The sequence below is a fragment of the Xenopus laevis genome, chromosome 5S (assembly GCF_017654675.1).
Source record: "Xenopus laevis strain J_2021 chromosome 5S, Xenopus_laevis_v10.1, whole genome shotgun sequence".
Taxonomy (NCBI): domain Eukaryota; kingdom Metazoa; phylum Chordata; class Amphibia; order Anura; family Pipidae; genus Xenopus; species Xenopus laevis.
Genome location: NC_054380.1, coordinates 141,859,880 through 141,880,696, shown reverse-complemented (window position 1 = coordinate 141,880,696; position 20,817 = coordinate 141,859,880). Strand labels below are relative to the sequence as shown.

Genomic DNA, 20,817 nt, shown 5'->3' with positions numbered 1-20,817 from the left:
TTCGCTATGAAATGCATGCGTTGCATTTTGATAAATTTGCGTATGTCATACGAATTAACGTCTGGTGAAGTGGCGCTAAGTGCGGCGAAGCCTTTCCAGGCGAAAATTCGCCCTTTAGTGAATTCTTCCCTATGTGTCTCGCTTCCACGAGAAGCACTGTGTTCCCATTAACTAAAGCAACCGGCACGGGAACGGGCACAATGATTTCAGAAGAACCACAGCCACCGTCACTCAATTATTGCTTTAAATATTTAATGTGAAACATTTGTCAGATAATACAGAACAGTGAGAGAAGGTGTCAAATCACTTTGCTTTTATTCCCTGGCACAATTGTTCCATGAAGAGGGACGTCCAATCAGCTCCAGCCCAAAGGCGCAGAACAGTAGCTTTCTTTAGGCCACAGCCACTTACCTGTGCAATGACACCATTTACATATGCAAAACAAATCATGGAACATGGAAGTAGCTGGTACACAGTCTTAGGGCAGAGACACACGCTCCGATTCAGGGAGAAGTCATCTGGTGAAAAATCTCCTTTGGGGCGACTAATATCCCGCCAGCGGGATGGCACTCTGTGAGTTTAGTTTTCCGAAGTCTCCTCATGAGGCAACTTCGGAAAACAAAAGCGCACCGATTTTCATCCTGCCGGCGATTTACATTCTAGCCAGCGGGAGGTAGTTCGGGGAGATTAGTGGACCCGAAGAAGAAGAGATTTGCCGCTGGCCGACTAATCTCCTCGAATGAGTTTGTCTCTGACCCAAACAGCGGCTGAAACTGGATTTGCACAGGATTCTCTCACATATTTAAAATAACTGCTGGATAAAAGAACTTGCCTAAAAAAGAGACCAGACTGGTGGAAGCCACTGCTGTTACACACTAACAACTAGTGTCTGTAGCAAATGGCACAATGTAAATCATGAAAAACAGGTACAACAAATAGAACATGAACAGACTGATAACAATAAAGTATTTACAGAACATACAGATTTGCACATAAACATAGAAACCCCAACATGAAGCAGCTTGATTCAGACATACAGAACAATGGCTGCTCTACATTCCACCGGATCCCTGCTGCTTTCATGGGCAACACCAATCTGGCTGCCTACAAGCTCTTTGGTGGAGTTCGAGCACCAAAGCTACTTCAAAATCAGCAGGCATCCGCAGCATGGAAGCTACATTCAATATGAAACCCTAATAAAACATTTTCACCCTTATGGGTTATTTACAATGGCAATGCCGGGGCTTTTCTTTTAGCATATTTTGTTAAACATATTTAGAAATGCACCCACTGCCATCGATTAAAACCAAAAACTTGCATTTATTGCCGGAACTAGGCGGCAGTTGCTCAAGTACCATATTAAACGCTAGCGACAGCAGCAAAGGCGCTGGGGTTGGTGAAACAGTGAAAGTGCAATGGAACAGCGCACACTTCTAACTGACAAAATTATACACCAGGAAATCTGGAACCTTGCAGTAGGTGCTGGCAAACAGTTTGCCGTCAGGAGTCGGGTCGGAGAAGGCGATTTCTTCTGTGGTGAGGACTGAGCCATACATAAAGGAACTTCTGCAAAAGGAGGAATGTGTTTTACTACATGCCACAAAGCAACAAGTGTCTCACAAGTTCACATTTTCTATATAGAATAAACTCATTACAGTCACTCCCTCGTACTTTATATCTGGGCCAGTTATCTAATTCCAGTAGCTACTACTCTGCTCAGTCTGAACCCCTTAAATCTTCTGAACCCTGAACGTGTAATGTCACTACTGCAGGGCTTTCCCTGGCTTCATTAAACTGAAAGGTTTCAGAACCACAGGATATAATGGGAAAACAACAACTCACCTGACGGCATCCACCATGCGGCTAGCGATGGCCTTTCTGCGCATGAGGGCAAAGACCCAAATTCTGCTGATGCCACATATAGCAGGCTCCGGCTCAGTGGAGCACCTCCAAGCTCGATGACGCTCTAGAGGTTCCCCATGTAGCGAGTGTAGAGATGGGGGCTCTGCGAGCACTCGATAGGCCTAAAAGAGATGCAGCAGATGTAAGCAACAGACACATGAGATAAGGTCACATATTAAAGGGGTACTGTTTTTTTTTTAAACGCCTCAGTTAATAGTGCTGCTCCAGCAGAAATCTGCACTGAAATCCATTTCTCAAAAGAGCAAACAGATTTTTTTATATTTAATTTTGAAATTTGACATGGGGATAGACATAGTCAGTTTCCCAGCTGCCCCCAGTCGTGTGACTTCTGCTCTGATAAACTTCAGTCACTCTTTACTGCAAGTTGGAGTGATATCACCCCCTCACTTTCCTCCCAGCAGCCAAACAAAAGAACAATGGGAAGGTAACCAGATGGCAGCTCCCTTACACAATATAACAGCTGCCTGGTAGATCTAAGAACAGCACTCAATAAGTAAAATCCAGGTCCCACTGAGACACATTCAGTTACATTGAGTAGAAGAAACAGCCTGTCAGAAAGCAGTTCCATCCTAGTGCTGGCCCTTTCTGAAAGCACATGACCAGGCAAAATGACCTGAGATGCACCTACACACCAATATTACAACTAAATACACTTACTGGTTCAGGAATGAAATTTTATATTTTAGAGTGAATTATTTGCAGTGTAAACAGTGTAATTTAGAAATAAAAATTACACCATAAAAATCATGACAACCACTTTAAGGAACCAGACATCTAGAGGGCCACCTCTAGATTTCTGGTTCCTTAAAGTGGTGGTCATGTGCTGGGCCTGGTCACATGTTCAGGAATATGTTCTATAATACCCCATAATGAATTGAGAAACACACCTCTCTGATTGGCTCTGCAATCAAACAGCCAACGATCTTCTTCTCGTTCGATACAAACATGTAGGTTCTGGTCTGGCTTGGGCACCTCAAGGAAACCTGCTGAAATCCCAGCTCAGAATCCACCAGCTCCCGAACTTCCTCCGCCTTACAAATAGAAAACAGGGAAAAACATGTGAAGGTGTACAGAAAAACCTTTAACCATGGGGATATGGACCCTAAAAGAACGTTACAGTCATGAAAAGAATGTAAGCTCTTCAGACACCAATGCCTGGCAGTGGACTAATTACTAGACCATGCAAACAATAGGGGGATACGGACCACTAACTGGTTTTTTTTTTTTAAAAACATACAGAAGTGCCAGCTCCAGGAGCTGTTCCCCAATAGGAATTGATACAATTATCAGCCGATCAGTGTGTTTGATTGCTCTAAGCAGTCAGAAACCATTAATGTCAATGGGGTGTTAGAGTTCAGTGCTGCTGCTGATCACTAAAACCCATCTGAACGGCTAACCCCTGTTGACTCTTCGTTGATAGTCCAGCTCCTGACGTGGGGGTTGAAAAGTGTACATTATTATACAGATATAAAGATATTGTTTTGCCCAAAATGGTGACTATCAGAGCATGGTTGTGATGTTTCTGCTGGCAATGGCAATAAGGAGTCATGAGACATGTCTGCACACTTGCTCTTCAAAAGACACCAGATAAAATTAAGAGGTCTCACCTTTTTCAGGGCGTATTTAGGGTCATCTGGTGAAACCATTATGATTTTTCCATCCCAGAACTCTGTAATAACTCGCTCTTTCTTCCAGCCCTTGAAAAGAATGAACTCAGTAGTATCAGTCTCTATCCAGTTACACAAATTGCTCTCTATAATTCAACACTCCAAACCCCCCCTCCAAACATGCTGGGTGCCTAGGCAGTAACCGATCTGTAAACCCTGCATCCTGGTCTCCCTAATCTGTTAAGAGTTTCCCCTCAGGTTACACTAAAGGAGTATGAAAGGCTAAAATTAAGTAAGCTTTATCAGAAAGGTCTATATAAATATACCAGTAAACCCTCAAACTAATATTTATTTTGACAGAGGACTCAGAGCAGCTTCACATTTCTTTTCTTCTATTGTGTACTCATGGGCTTCTGTATCAGACTTCCTGTTTTCAGCTTAAACCTCCAGGGCTAGGGCTTGAGCATGCTCAGTTTGCTCCTCTCCCCCTCGCTCCTCCCCTCCCTGCTGTAATCTGAGCCCAGAGCTATGAGTAAGCAGGGAGAGACTCAGGTAGGAAGTGATGTCACACCAAATTAATATGTCAGCTGCTATCCTAAACAAAGAGAGCTTCTAGAGCTCTTAAGACATATGTCAGGCTTTAGACGAAAAGAACTTCACTGGCACTCAGGTAATGCTCGCAGGGTGAAACCCTTGCTTTAAATCTATTCAATGCGGCGTGCAACGTTTCGGGGACAACCCCTTTATCAAGCTTGATAAAGGGGTTGTCCCCGAAACATTGCATGCCGCATTGCATAAATTTAAAGCAAGGGTTTCACCCTGCGAGCATTACCTGAGTGCCAGTGAATTTCTTTTCGTCTGGACTTTTGAGGGGTTGGCCGATCCCCTTTTTCGCTGGGCACCAGGGATTCAAGTTTCAGGAGGGCCAGGGTGTGCGCTTGTAATTTGGAGAAGATATGTCAGGCTTTACACATACATCAGTAGATTGCCTCCCCATCTATATCCCAGGATCCCTTATTTCCCCTAAGTGGGTCCTTGTTGCGCTGTTTGCCCACGGCAGACTAAGGACACTATTGCTGGTAGTACAGCACTTACCACATATCGTATTCCTTCTAGAAGCCTCTGGTGATACTGAACGTGCTGAGCTTCATCCTCCATATTGGCTGCAGCATAGACCATCCCACACGTGGTGCATGCCACTGCCCCAAAGTGCCTCTGCCCTGCATCCTGGAGCAGACAGAAGTGGGGATAGTGTAAATTAGTGGGGACGGAATTCAATAAAATCAAGAATATTTGCAGCAGTTTCCAGATTTACCAAAAGGAAGTGCGTGACAGGTGGGACTAGATCCCTAGGGGTGCCACATGCAGTGAGATGCTGCTACTACTGCTAGAGGAACTTACAATGACGAGCTGGTCCTCGGCTACCTTCTTTCCTTCTCTCTTTTTCTTGCCTTGTTTGGGGAACCGGAGGGCAGCAGGGGCATTAGTCGGGGTGCTGGAGAACACCGGGGAGGCCAGATCTCTCAGCTCCAAAGGTCTGGATACAGAACAACAACAAATAAAGCTTATTTCCCCAGCTCCAAAAGGTCATCTATCCCACCCATATTTGGCTCAATAATGGATATTTCTATCCTGTAAGAGATATTCTTTTCAGAATGAGGGGCGCAAAGATTTCCTGGGTATCTGTGTTCCCAAGTCAGGTACCTACATCAGTCCTACCTGTTCACACAAAGAAGGGGAAACACCATAGGAAAGTAGTGAGATCTGCTGCCCGATTGAAAAATTCAACAAGATGTTCCCAAGGGCCCCCTTATTATAATGGGGTGACCAGGGAGCACTGGAAAGGGAACATGGCTACCCATGGCCAAAGCAGCTTCTACCCTACATCTAACTCCAAGATGCGGATATTCACTCACCCTAAAGCCTATTGTAAATCAACAGAACTGAAGCAACAAAGATATTGAGCTTGCTGCACCTGCTTGTGGGAGCTGCAGTTCAGCAACAGCTAGAGACTGGTATCTCTGATAGCGACTGTGGCTACTAACAGAGCCAAGGGTATACAGCAATAAAGTACTGACCTCTTATTGGCCACGGGGGTACAGAAGATTGGAAACACAGTTGGACCTAAAAATAAAAGGGAAGAAAAGATTTAAAGCAATTCCATTTGGGCCAATAATACGATAGGCTGGATTGTACTGGTCACATTCACATATCTATGAACCAATAGATGGGCTGAACTGCAAATAAAACCTCACGTTACCTTTCTTATCAGACGGCTTTGGTACAGGACTGTCCTCACCCACGCCCATCACAGGAGAGTCTGGTGCCACTTGCTGCCCATAGAGAGGAAGAGTTATTAATTACACAGCTAGAGCGCTTTTACACAGGCCTGAAGCTAATACACAGTGCTATGTTTCCATTAGAATTGGACAATGAGGCAACATCATCCCTTTAAATAAAAGGGCCCATGTATTGTGCCTACCTGCATGCCAGTGCCTGATTGCTCTGGAGAGGTAGGTAGTCTCTCCTGGCCAACATGATCCTTCTCTAGTGTAACTTTCTTGCTGCTTTCAGGCTCCTTTCCTCCCTTCAATTCAGAGTGTAAGTTGCATGTCTTCCTCTGCTCTTCTTGCCCCTGCTTCTGCCCTTCAGCCACACAAAATACCCCTTTAAACGCACTGTGTGGCGGCAAAGCTTTAGTGACAGGCACAGGGCTCTGCTTCACCGGCTTTGCTGATGGGGGGAATTTAATATTTGGGGACGGCCTCTTGGGAGCAGAGTGGGGTCTCTTGCCTGTAGCAAAAAACGCTGCTCCGACTGTGAGTTTTGGTCTTGGCTTCATCTTAAGCCCAAGAAAGGTGGTCTTCATGCTGAGAACGCTCGTAGTTTCCTCTGGTTCTGGGGTGGGCTTAGAAGGAAGGGCATTTATCTCTGTCCCCTTTTTACTGGTGGGCTTATCACTTTGGGGAGATGGGGTGGGTTGGTCATTGCGGGGAGATGGGGCCGGTTTACGGGCAGACACGTTGGGCAGAGCGTTCATTGCACTGCGGGGAGATGGGGTGGGCTTATGAGTGGTCTTCTTTCCACTGCCCGGAGGGGTTTTCTTGCTTTTAGTGCCAGACTTGCGCTTGCCAGGCTGAGGCTTATTTGGTTTAACCCTGGAGGTGCCGCTACTCACTGGACTGGTAGGAGAGGACATGGAGCTTTCACTGCTGCTCGAGGATTTACTTTGATTGATCAGTTTCCGGTCCAGAGGGGTGACGTAGAACTTGTCCCGTTTATAAAAGGACCGAGTTGAGACGGAAGCCTTAAATGGGGACGCAGGCCGGGGTGAAGTGACAAGCGGAGGGTTTCCATACACTGCTCTGGGCACAGCCGCTGTCTGGGTGGGTGAGACCACAAGCTTCCGTGCAGTGCTGGACTTCAGTGGAGAAGCACCTACATTCTCCTTCTCTGTAAGGTCATCCATGTCTGTGTAGCTTGCGACAGGGGGGCTCTTCTTTATATTTCGCTGACTGGAGTTCCGGGTTGTAAGGGGCGATGGGCAGTTGCTGTTCTCCACAATCAGCTTCTTCACTGGGGTTCCATAGAAAGCCTGACGCCTGTGCACAGAGAGAAACATTATCAATGAAAATATTCATGCTTAGTAAGCAAACACTTTCAGTTTGGGAGATAATCTGCACACAGGCTGAACCACAGGGGTTACTTTCTAAACCCCAGACCACAGCCGACATTTGCTGAATTTCCTGCACCCATTTAAATGTCTGGGGAACATTCCGTCTTAAAGGGGGGCTCCTTTTGCCTAGAAGATGTATTAGAGCTCACTCTATTAAACTCACCAGACATCATGTCTCTCTACATGCAGGATTTGTGCAAAAGGCAGTTATTTTGTTACATTTTGTTTGTACTGGAATCAGTTATTTGAGTGAGTTCTAATACATCTGCTAGGAAAGGAGCCCCCCCCTATAAGATATATTGGATGTAACTGTCAGTGAATATCTGACATGAAGACATGAATATCTGCATGAAGACAGAATGAAGAGAAACAGATGCTGAGAGGAATAGTGAAGATAAACTTGATTATTTCAGAAACTCTACAGAATATTTAATTGATTGTATTTAGAAATTTTCTTACTTCAGTAAGAGGAAGCTTATATTAAATTATCATTTTCGCAATAGTTTCCCTTTAAAAGCACCAGTATGAGTTTACCAGCAGGGGGGAGAAGACTTCAGCCATCGGAAGGATTATTGGCACGTACCCCCACCACAGCAGGATATAAGCATTATATAGGGGCAACCAGAGCCCCAAATTGTTTTTTCATATACACACACGCAAGTATTATAAACAAATACCCCCACTCTTGTAATAATGGTTAGTGCCAGTAGGTCTAATCCCATTTATAGAAATACACTTATATAAGTAATGGTCGCCATATAGGGGCCACATTTATACAGCAGACTGACGAGGCTTCTTACTGAACCCAGAAGTGATGTTGGGAAGATGAGACAGTTGCACCTGCACTCACTACTTTATTCAATTGCCTGGGGAATGACCTGCAGCAGTTCATTATTTCATCAACCTGGGCTCTGCTCTACGGGAGACATTCTTCCCATCATTTACAGCTTTCTGGATAACGAGTTTCCTTATAACAGATCCCATGTGTATGTATAGATAAACATTTGGCACCAGGGTGGGCTTGTTACACAGCTATTAGCCTCTCTCTTGGAGTGGGTGGCAAAGGGCTTTAATAATGATAAGGAAAATGTTACTGAAATGAGTAAAAGAGCAGTCAGGAAATTTAATGGGGTTGTTTACCTTTAAATTAACTGTTAGTATGATGTAGAGAGGGATATTCTGAGAATTTGCAATTGGTTTTTCTTTTTTTTTTATTATTTGTGTTTTTTTGACTTAGCTTTTTATTCAGCAGCAGCAGCTCTCCAGTTCGCAATTTCAGCAGTCTTGTTGCTAGGTGCAAATTCCCCTAACAACCATACATTGATTTGAATAAGAGACTGGAATATGAATAGGAGAGGGACTGAAGAGAAAGTAAGTAATAAAAAGTAGTAATAACAATACATCCCAGGCCTTACAGAGCATGTGTTTTTAGATGGGGTCAGTGACCCCTGTTTGAAAGCTGGAAAGAATCAAGACGGAAAAGGTAAATAATTCACAAACAGTAAAAACAAACAAATAAAAGCAAATTAAAAAGCTGCTCAAAATTAGTCATTTTAGAACATACAGGTCTGGGATCAGTTATCCGGAAAGCTCTGTATTATGGAAAGGCCATCTCCCATAGACTCCATTATAATCAAATAAACCAATTTTTTTTTTTTTAATGGATTTCCTTTTTCAGTGTATTATTAAAACAGTCGCTTGTACTTGACCCCAACTAAGATGTAAATAATCCTTATTGGAGACAGAATTAGTCTATTGGCTTTATTTAATGTTTATATGATTTTCTAGTAGACAAAGGGATTGATCACATTTAAGTTAACTTTTAGTATGTTATAGAATGTCAATTCTAAGCAACTTTTCATCTGGTCTTCATTATTTATTTTCTATAGTTTTTTTTAATTATTTGGTCACTGACCCCATCTAAAAAACAAATGCTCTGTAAGGCCACAAATGTATTGTTATTGTTACTTTTTATTCCTCATCTTTCTATTCAGGCCTCTCCTATTCATATTCTAGTCTCCTATTCAAATCAGTGCATGGTTGCTAGGAGAATTTGGACCCTAGCAACCAGACTGCTGAAATGGCAAACTGAAGAGCTGCTGAATAAAAAGCTAAATAACTCAAAAACCACAAATAATAAAAATGAAAACCAATTGCAAATTGTCTCAGAATATCCCTCTATACATTATAGTAACAGTTAACCCCTTTAAGGTATGAAGATCCAAATTACAGAAAGATCCGTTATCTGGAATACCCCAGGTCCCAGGCATTCTGGATAACAGGTCCTGTAGCTGTACTAAAATTTCTCCTGAAGGTGAAGCAGCCCTTTAATGTGGCACATAATGGGCAGAGTCAGGGAGTGTATCCCCTGTATATGAAGAGACACTTGTGTAGCTCGTGTCCAAACACAAACAAATATAAGAACAAAGTTCACTTTTGTACAAAGTCTGCCAACCCTGTTCTATTGGAAATGGGTCATCCCATCCCCCACCAACCCTAGCCTCCATGCTTCTGTACGAGTCTCCTCCAGGTTCCCAAAGGATAGAAGCGCTAGCACTGTGCAGGTAGGTGGGAGATTTATGTCATGTGATTAATGTGGCTACTGCCCCGCCCCCAGTTACTGGCCCTTCCTCTCCTGCTCACCTTTAGCTCAATCCACTGCAGCCTGAATATCACAGCTCCCACAATATCCCACAATGCCCTGCTGCAGGAGACACAGGAAGTCTGGGCCCAGACACCTGCCCAATGGGTGGGGCCAATAACAAACATGGAGTTTTCAGATCCTGCTCTAAATCCTTAGCAGAAACCATAGTGGATATTAGGTTGTATTTCTGAAAGGAATATATTAGGGTACAATGGGAATGCTGTCTAGTAGCCATTGCACAGTATGTGCACTGTGCATTCAAGTATGTCTCCCCCTACTGGCCGTTAGAAATAAGAGCGTGGCCCTGTATATTGTACAGGTATGGGAACTGTTATCCGGAAACCCTTTATCCAGAAAGCTTCGAATTACAGAAAGGCCATCTCCCATAGACTTCATTTTATCCAATAATCCAAATGTTTAAAAATGATTTCCTTTTTCTGTGTAATAATAAAACAGTAACTTGTACTTGTTCCCAACTAAGATATAATTAATCCTTATTGGAGGCAAAACCAGCCTATTGGCTTTATTTAATGTTTATATAATTTTCTAGCAGATGTAAGGTATGAAGATCCAAATTATGGAAAGATCCGTTAACCGGAAAACCCCAGACTCCGAGCATTCTGTATAATAGGTCCCATACCTGTATATATTTATATAGCCGACATGTATAAATAGATCTGTAACCACTGGGAAGCATTAGCAGCTTTATAGACTTCACTTCCTGAAGCTGCTCCTGGGCATCTACTGAAAGGCTACCGGACAGCATTGATAAGGGACTAGAAACAAGAGACTAGAAACAAGAGAAGATGCCAGTTATGTGTCACATGGTGTGGAAAGTGCTTAAAGTTCATTCCAGGGTGGTCTAGCCCTTTTAGTACAAATCGAATTGAGGGATTTCTAGACAATTTGCAGTTGGACTTCAATTTTTACTCTGTGGACTAAGTTATCTGCTTCTGTCTGGTCTGAAAGCAAAACAGTTGGCTGGTTGCTAGGGTCCCACTGACCCTAGCAACTGACAGCACATTTTATGGTAGAACAGGGGAGGGGCCAAACAGGAAGAAGCAACAGAAACCTGGAGTGAAAACGAACTTGCTTTGTGGGAGGCAGGACACCAACAAGCGACCAGCGTGTTACGTCTGAGAGAATAAAAGCACAACTAGATCAAAAACCAGAAAAAAAAGACCAACTGCAATTATGTGACAAGCCTGCCTGTAAGAACCTTTTCTGAATTTAAAGGCATGCTCCACTATTATGTTAATTTTTAGTATGTTATAGAATGGCTAATTCTAAGCAGCTTTTCAATTGGTATTCCCTTTTTTTTTTTTTAATTTTTAATGTTTCCTTATTCTTCTGGCCCATCCCAGTTTTTAAATGGGGGTCACTGACTCCATCTAAAAAAAACAAATGTAAAGCTAAAAAATGTATTATTTTATTTTATTCCTTATCTTCTATTCAGGTGCCAGTCTCTTATTCCAATCAGTACATGGTTGCTAGGGGAATTTGGACTCTAGCAACCAGTCTGCTGAAACTGGAGAGCTGCTTAAATAAAAAAAAAAAATGGAAATATCTGAAGACGCACAAATAGAAAAGGAAGACCAACTGCAAATTATCTCAAAAGTTCACTCTCTACATGATGAGAATAGTTAATTTAAAGCGGCCCCTCTAGTCTCAACTGCACAGCTAAAGCATCTCAAGGGTTGAAGGGGAGGTAACATTGTTAAGCAACTTTTCAATTGGCCATTATTTTATTAGATTGTTAATCATTTTGCTTTGCTTTCAAATGGGGGTCACTGACCGCAACTATTATTATTATTATTATTATTAACATGTATTTATATAGCGCCAACATATTGCGTAGCACTGTAAAGTAAATGTGATTATAAAACTACATCACATGAATTATATACATAGAACATATGGAGTTACATACATCACAATCAATACCGGTACAAAAGGTGAGGAAGGCCCTATGCAAAAGAGCTTACAGTCAAAAGGGAAGGGAGTAATACACAAGGTGTGGGAGTGGGCAAGATGGAATTAAGTGGGTGAGAAATGTGGTACTGTATGTGGTGTTGCGTTTGGTAGTTAAGCAGAGTGAGGGGAGGCTTCTCGAAAGAAGTGCGTTTTCAGAGATTTCTTGAAAGCAGAAAGGTTGGGAGAAAGTGGGACAGACCGTGGGAGAGAGTTCCAGAGGAGGGAGCAGCCCTTGCAAAGTCTTGAATGCGAGCATGTGAGGAGGTAATGAGAGAAGAGTTGAGGAGCAGGTCAGTAGAGGAGAGTAGTAAGCGAGTGGGTGAGTATATAGAGATGAGTTCAGAGATGTAGGGTGGGGCAGAGTTATGAAGTGCTTTGAATGTCAGGGTCATTAATTTGAATTTGATTCTGAAAGGTAACGGAAGCCAGTGCAGGGATTGACAGAATGGCGAGGCAGAGGAGGAGCGGTTGCTGAGGTGTATGAGCCTCGCAGCAGTGTTCATTATGGACTGGAGAGCTGACAGTCTTTGGAGGGGAAGGCCAAATAAAAAACAAATGCTCTGTAAGGCTACAAATGTATTGTTATTGTTACTTTTTATTCCTCATCTTTCTATTCAGGCCTCTCCTATTCATTTTCCAGTCTCTTATACAAATCAGTGCATGGTTGCTAGGGGAATTTGGACCCTAGCAACCAGATGGCTGAAATTACAAACAGGAGAGCTGCTGAATAAAAAACTAAATAAGTCAAAAACCACAAATAATAAAGACCAATCACAAATGGTCTCAGAATGTCCCTGTACATCACAGTAGGTTAATTTAAAGGCGCAGGAGCCCATTAATAGAAGCAGTAGCCAATTATGTGTCACGTCGGCGACCCCTGCTCCTGTGACACAAGTGTCCGACACTGATCTTGTCCACAGTAACCCCCAGCTGCTGCTGTTCAACTACAAGTCCCAGCAGTGACCGTGACTCCCCGCGCCTCTGTGATTGGGGCAGGACAGGCGCGGGCACACGAGTCTCAGCGGGGAATGTCGGGAGCTGTAGTTGAGCACAATCATGACTCCCACTCCCGAGCTTCCACTCACCCGTCCGAGCTGACACAGCTGAGTTTCCTCTTGCGGGGGGTGCGCGCCGCCATTTCGCTTTAGAAAGAGACGAGTTTGTGAGTTTATCCCGCCGTCCGTGTCCCGGAGCCGCTCGCTTCACACACTTCCCGCCACTCAATTCGAAGCTCTTCCCGTCAGCCTTTGCGGCTTCTGACCAATAAGCGCCAGCCTGGCAAGCACGCTCCAGCTCCGCCCACCTGCTGGAACAGACAGCGCGCGCTCACGGAAACCGTGTCACGTGATGAGCGCGCCACAAAGCTGAAACTGTGTGAGAAGCGAGTGAGGCTGCTGCGCGCCTAATTGTCTGTCACAGACACAACCGCGGGGATAAGCGCTTTTATCCCTCAGTGTAACGAGTACTACTAATAATAATAATAATAAAGTCGGAGCACATTTATTAGTCTTTGTAAAACGAAATTCCATTTATTGATGAAGTTTCGCGCAGAGTTTACGTCAGATATGACGTCACTTCAGCGCTGTGGCACGAAGTTCTGGCGGGAGTCACTGACAAAAACACGATAGAAAAATCATCCTTTTCTTTACAAAACCCTGGCGATGTGAGGCCAAATGTGTCGCTATTTTCTACACCACAGAAATATAAAAGATGGAGTCGTGTCGTGTTTAGTCACGTGTAAAGGTGGCCATACCAAACGAGCGGATCTTTTCCCCGATATGCCACTAAACTGCGTGGCTATATCGGGGGTAATTCGAGCGTTCGGCCGTATGGCCGAACGATCGAATTACGATGCGCCAAGCGGCTCCGACGGGTCGGTCGGGTAAAAATCCAACCTTCCAGATTGATATCGTGGCCAGATATCGATTGGGAAGACCCGTCGGAAGCCCCCATACACGGGCAGATAAACTGTCACATCGGTCCAAACGACTGATATCTGCAGCTTTATCTGGCCGTGTATGGCCACCATAACTCTAGTGTCACCTGTTGTGGGATAAGTAGCACTTGAGTGTATTGGGCTGTGAGGTAAATGAAATAGTCATTGTAATTAACAGTCAGGCCACTCATTTACATATAACCCACCTCATTATGTCTCATCAACTGAAAATCCAACCCAGGGCCAGTGTTTCTACGTAAATCTGGATTAATCGAACTCCCAAGAGGGACAAGTGAGGACACAATGGAGGACTTCAATTCTTCTCTCTGTCCTGTTGAATCCTCCCAACAGGCCCGGCCAAGGTATTTTGGCTCCCTAGCCAAGGGCTTCAATCAATGCCCCCCCCGGTCCTGCATTACCATTTGCCACCTTACCATTCATGTTGCCCCGTGTTTGTCTTGTCTGTATTCTTTTGCTGGTGCACACGGGTCTGGTGGCACTATAGAGTGAATCCTCAGCAGACTAGCCATGAGGCAAAGGAGAGCCTAGAGACCCTAGCCCCCCTGTCTGCACCTTTTGGCCGGTCAGGTCAGACGGGGCCCACACGAGCTTCAGGTGAAGGTGGGTCCAATGACTTGAGTAGCCGTCAGTGCCTTGGCCTGAGGATCTTAAAGGAATTGTTCAGTGTAAGAATAAAAACTGGGTAAATAAATAGGCTGTGCAAAATAAAAGATGTATCTAATATAGTTAGTTAGGCAAAAATGTAATGTATAAAGGCTGGAGTGATTTGATCTATAACATGTCAGTCAGAACACTACTTCCTGCTTTTCAGCTCTCTTGGTTTACACTGACTGGTTACCGTGGTTATCAGGCAGTAACCAATCAGAGACTTGAGGGAGGGGCACATGGGACATAACTGTTGCTTTTGAATCTGAGCTGAATACTGAGGATCAATTACAAACTCACTGAACAGTTATGTCCCATGTGGCCCCCCTTATAGTCACTGACTAACTCAGAGTTAGAGAGCTGAAAAGCAGGAAGTAGTGTTCTGGCTATTATGTAACACACCCACTCACTCCAGCCTTTATACATTACATTTTTGCCTAACTATCTATATTAGATAAATTTTTTATTTTGCACAGCCTATTTATTTACCCAGTTTTTATTTTCACACTGAACTGTTCCTTTAAGTAACACGGAGCCCATTGCCCTTCGGGGTAGGACTCAGGGGACACCCGCACTGTGCACTAGGGGTGTTAGAAAGCACAATCCCGGGCTTTCAATAAAAAACTGCAGTCAAACCCTCAGATTGCCCCCCCCATCTGTACTTGTGCCAACATAAGGCAAAACATCCATCATATTGTTACCCCCAATCTGTACCTATGCAAATGTGTAAGGAGAATTACCAACTGTCTATCCCCTCACATTAAACACAATCCAGAGTTTTCTTGGTACAATCCCTCCAACTTCCCTTCCAATTTCTCACAGCCAGGCAAATTTACATCCAATCAGGCACTCCACTACAGTATAGGCCCACTTACATCACGGGTTTCCTTCTTCCCAAAGGGATCCACCCGGAATACTGGAGAAGGGCATTCACAAACAGCTCCAGTCTACCTGCTTCGACAATCCTCACACATCACCCCTTTCCACTCTCACAGGCTCACCCACTTCAACAATCCGTTACCCCATCAGCACCCCTTTGCTATTCCAGTTGGGCTTCTTTGCTGGCAGCTTTCTGGCCCAAGGCCCTCAAACCCTCTCTTCTCCTATTCTAACTTCTAGAATTCCTAACTCGTGGGGTATCCAGGGGGGCACTATCCCCTCTAACCTCCTCGTTGGGTTATTGAGCGGCCCTTACTAAATTTCCTGCCTCATGCACCTAGTGCCTGCTCCACTTAAATCTTACTACCTTAGCCTCTCAATACTGTCTGTCTTTTGTTCTTACCGGGCCTCTCTATCTGGACCTTCTTTCTTGACAGTTCTTTCCCATCACAAGACACTTAACTCTGGGTGTGGTTCCCTTTTATACCCGTAGTAAGAAACCAACTCCCTCTAGTGGCAGGGGAAATAATTACACTTGTACTTTTGTTACACTTGCCTGCCATCTAGTGACCATGCACCCACATTATACTTATCATTCTGCACACACATTTCGTTCACCTCCTTACAAGTGCCCCCCTACTGTGACGCGCGGCGCGCATGCATGAACATTCTTTTAGAATCCAAATATCAGGACAGGGGGTCTGTGGCTCGGGGCCCATTGGGTTTTTTCCCAGTGTCCCACTGTGCCAGTCCAACCCTGGCTGGAGCCAAAATTTAATCATATTGCCTCTAATTTGTACCTGTGCCAGCAGGAGCCAAAAATCCATCATATTGCCCCAAATATCTCTGTACCCGTGCCCCATGTACCTGAGCCAGCAGCAACCAATCCTTCATATTGCCCCAATCTGTATCTGTGCCAGCAGCAGCCAAAACAATCCACAATCCATCTGGAGTATGGGGGCAGTTTTGGACTCCAGTCCTTAAGAGGGATATAAATGAGCTGGAGAGAGTGCAGAGACTAAGTGCAACTAAACTGGTTAGAGGGAGGGAAGAGTTAAATTATGAGGGGAGACTGACAAGGTTGGGGTTGTTTTCTCTGGGGGAAAAAAGGCGCTTGTGAGGGGACATGATTAGACTTTACAAGTACATTAGAGGACATTATAGACAAATAGCAGGGGACCTTTTTACCCATAAAGAGAATCACGTACCAGAGGCCTCCCCTTCAGACTAGAGGAAAAGAAGTTTCATTTAAAGGAACAGAGTAGGGGGTTCATCACAGTGAGGACAGTGAGGTTGGGGAATGCACTGCCGGGTGATGATTCAGTTAATGACTATAAGAGGGACTTGGAGGATTTCTTGGACAGACATAATACAAAGGCTATTGTGATACTAAACTCTATAGTTAGTATAGATATGGGGATATATCATTTATGTGACAGTAGGGAGGGGTGTGTGTATGGGGCTGGGTTTTCATTTGGAGGGGTTGGACTTGATGGACTTTGTCTTTTTTCAACCCAATTTAACTATGTAACTATGTAACAATATTGCATGTACTTGTGACAGCAGCAGCCAAAAATCCATCATAATGCCCCCAAATCTGTACCTGTGCCAGCAGCAGCCAATAGGGAGGTAGGGAGTGCTTATACCTGCAGAACGAATCATGGCAGGGCCGGAACTAGGGGTAGGCAGAGTAGGCCTACCCCTAGAAATTCCCCCCCCGCGCCTGGGCTAGGGTACTTGCACTGAGAAGCAGCTCCAGGTACAAGCCGCCATGTCATACATAGTAGATGCGCATAATGCGCTTCTGATTTCATGCGCATGTGCATAATGAGCAAGTCGCAGCATTCGCTAATTATATGCATGTGTGTGCCCCAACATGGACTCTCGTAGCAGTAAAAATATAAATAATTATACTACACTAGAACTATACAAAATAATGAGAAGTTGCTTAGACTTGCCCATTCTATAACCTACAAAGTTAACGTAAATGTGAACCACCCCTTCAATATTATCTAGTCCTAGTTTGCATAAAAAATGATTTCTCAGTTCTCTGGCACAAGTGGGAGCTTTGAGCAGAAATAATAAATTACTGAAAACATTGGGAGCTGAGGTTTGCGGTGGGCAGTTAAAGAAACAGTAACATCTAAAAATGAAATTGTTTTAAAGTAATACAAATATAATGCAGTGTTGCCCTGTACTGGTAAAACTGCTCTGTTTGCTTCAGAAATTAAATTGTTTATAAAAAAAAAACAAGCTGCTGTGTAGCAATGGGGGAAGTTATTCAAAGGAGAAAAAGCTTGTTACACAGCCGATAAGCTCTGTAGATCATAATGGTGTTATCTGTTATCCACTATTTATCCTGTGCCATATAGCCTTTTTTCAATTTCCACCATTGCTACTCAGCAGCTTGTTTATATAAACTATAGTAGTACTTATCTGTTATCTACTGTGTATCCTGTGCTTGAATGGCTGCCCCCATGGCTACACAGCATCTTGTTTATATAAACTATAGTAGTACTTATGTTATCTACTGTGTATCCTGTGCTTGAATGGCTGCCCCCATGGCTACACAGCAGCTTGTTTATATAAACTATAGTAGTACTTATCTGTTATCTACTGTGTATCCTGTGCTTGAATGTCTGCCCCCATGACTACACATCAGCTTGTTTATATAAACTATAGTAGTACTTATCTGTTATCTACTGTGTATCCTGTGCTTGAATGGCTGCCCCCATGGCTACACAGCAGCTTGTTTATATAAACTATAGTAGTATTTATCTGTTATCTACTGTGTATCCTGTGCTTGAATGGCTGCCCCCATGGCTACACAGCAGCTTGTTTATATAAACTATAGTAGTACTTATCTGTTATCTACTGTGTATCCTGTGCTTGAATGGCTGCCCCCATGGCTACACAGCAGCTTGTTTATATAAACTATAGTAGTACTTATCTGTTATCTACTGTGTATCCTGTGCTTGAATGGCTGCCCCCATGGCTACACAGCAGCTTGTTTATATTGACAAGACATAGTTCAACTCAGCTGACACTTTCTCTTGTTGGGCTTTGGGCCCTTTCAGAAACAAGGCCCTGGGTAGGTGGCAGAATTGTCTGTACAGGAATGGGACCTGTTGTCCAGAATGCTTAGGACCCGGGGATTTCCGGATAACGGATTTTTCCATAATTTAAATCTTCATAGCCTACAGCTACTAGAAAATCATGTAAACATTAAATAAACTGAATAGGCTGGTTTTGCTCTCAATAAAGATTCTTTACGGCAGATTCACACATTTTTGCCAGCGAAGGATCCGCCACACTATGTGCCTCTTCGCCGGGTGTAAAGTCCTTACCACTGCGCTGATTCACTAAAATGCAAAGTTGCGTCTTGGCAGCTAAATGTTAGCGTTAATTCGTCAGCGTGATTTCATAGCGAACTTTTGCTAATGTTCATTTTATTGTTAGTTCAGTTACACTTAGGTCAATTTGAATAGGGCGGGTACATATAGGTCATATATACTGTACGTCTTTATTGGAGATGTTGCTGCAAATGCTTGAAGTGGCCACAAATGTCCAAGGAACCAAAATAAAGACAAAAGAGATCCTCTAATGCCCTAGACATGAGCCCACCCTAAAACAATTGTGGCATGCCCCTCAAATTGGTAAAACAAATGTTAACACACAAATCTTTAATAGTTAGAACTTTTGAAGACAATCCTGCTTTAAAATATTTACAGCTTTTATGACTTTTCAGCATACAGGACATCCTATATACTAAACGAAGGTTGTTTCTATGCCCGGCGTGTCGGGGAGGCAGATGCGCGCGCATCTTCAGCTGAAAGGTTAGCAAAGATGCGCGCGCAGAAAGACACGCCGGACATAGGTTGCTGCCAGCTGCCAGAAGATTCAGGCAGACACCGTCCCCCTCACTCATGCCCGGCGTGTCGGGGAGGCCCCTCACTCATGCCCGGCGCGCGCATCTTCAGCTGAAAGGCTAGGAAAGATGCGCGCGCAGAAAGACACGCCGGACATAGGTTGCTGGCATAAGATCATCCCCCTCACTCTTACCGCTGTCTCCTTCTGCCTCCCGCCGCCTCTTCTTTGCTGGGCGGCCATGTTGCTACTCCTCTGTGAGTGCCCGGCGTGTCAGCTGAAAGACACGCCGGACATAGGTTAGGAAGGAGGCATATGCGCTGTGCTGGCGGCAGATTCAGGCTCCCCAGACACCGTCCCCCTCACTCTTACCGCTGTCTCCTTCTGCCTCCCGCCACCTCTTCTTTGCTGGGAGAGTGGGCGGCACCGCACTGCCCAATCAGCACGCACCATCGGCCATGTTGCTACTCCTCTGTGAGTTTGTGTAATGGCGGCGCTCCTCTGCCTCTGTCACACCACCAGTGCCGGCAGCTACTCCACTGCCTCTGTCACACCAGTTAATAAGCTGTCTGCCTCTGTCACCAGTGCTGGCAGCTACTCCACTGCCTCTGTCACCAGTGCCACCAGCTACTCCTCTGCCTCTGTCACACCAGTTAATAAACTGTCTGCCTCTGTCACCAGTGCCGGCAGCTACTCCACTGCCTCTGTCACCAGTGCCGACTGCCAGCAGCTACTCCACTGCCTCTGTCACCAGTGCCACCAGCTACTCCTCTGCCTCTGTCACACCAGTTAATAAACTGTCTGCCTCTGTCACCAGTGCCGGCAGCTACTCCACTGCCTCTGTCACCAGTGCCGACTGCCAGCAGCTACTCCACTGCCTCTGTCACCAGTGCCACCAGCTACTCCACTGCCTCTGTCACACCAGTTAATAAACTGTCTGCCTCTGTCACCAGTGCCGGCAGCTACTCCACTGCCTCTGTCACACCAGTTAATAAACTGTCATTAGACCAGATACCATTATTAGCAAAACGGGCTATATTATCTCCAAAAAATATTGATGTTGACATGATAAACAACCAAGTGATTGCATTACTTCCTGGACAAAGCTGTGTCTTTCTGAGTACAGACTGTATTGATTCTGAAGACGAAAGTGAGAAACTTAATTTCCCATTACAATATTTAAACACTATCAACCCTGCTGGATTACCACAACACAATCTAATACTCAAAGTAGGAACAATAGTCATGCTGTTAAGAAACCTTAACACTAAGCAAGGTTTATGTAACGGTACACGGTTGGTTGTGAAGACCATGAGACAAAATGTTATCAAGGCAGAAGTGCTTACAGGATCCCATAGCGGTGATACCATTTTGATTCCCAGAATTGACCTTACCAGTTCTGACCAGGAATTACCTTTTAAACTTAAACGACGACAATTCCCCATTAAGGCTGCATTTGCCATGACAATCAACAAATCACAAGGACAAACATTGGATAAAGTCGGCATTTACCTATCTGAGCCTGTGTTTGGTCATGGTCAACTTTATGTTGCATTTTCAAGAGTGCAGCGTTCATCTGATGTTAAAGTCAAGATTTTAAGTACAGCTCACCAGGGAGAACTCATTCAAGGACAGGAGAACATTT

At 44.3% G+C, this 20,817-nt stretch overlaps 1 protein-coding gene across 1 annotated transcript; it reads right to left on the bottom strand.

Annotated features, from left to right (window-relative positions):
- Positions 1-238: 238 nt before the first annotated feature.
- esco2.S (establishment of sister chromatid cohesion N-acetyltransferase 2 S homeolog) lies at positions 239-13,037 on the bottom strand. Its single transcript, NM_001096134.1, is given in 10 exon segments — positions 239-1,566; positions 1,843-2,024; positions 2,811-2,954; positions 3,531-3,620; positions 4,626-4,757; positions 4,932-5,067; positions 5,609-5,654; positions 5,791-5,863; positions 6,013-7,132; positions 12,910-13,037. Coding segments are annotated over 10 exon segments (2,109 nt in total). The 5' UTR covers positions 12,963-13,037; the 3' UTR covers positions 239-1,433.
- Between the last annotated feature and the right edge of the window lie 7,780 nt (positions 13,038-20,817).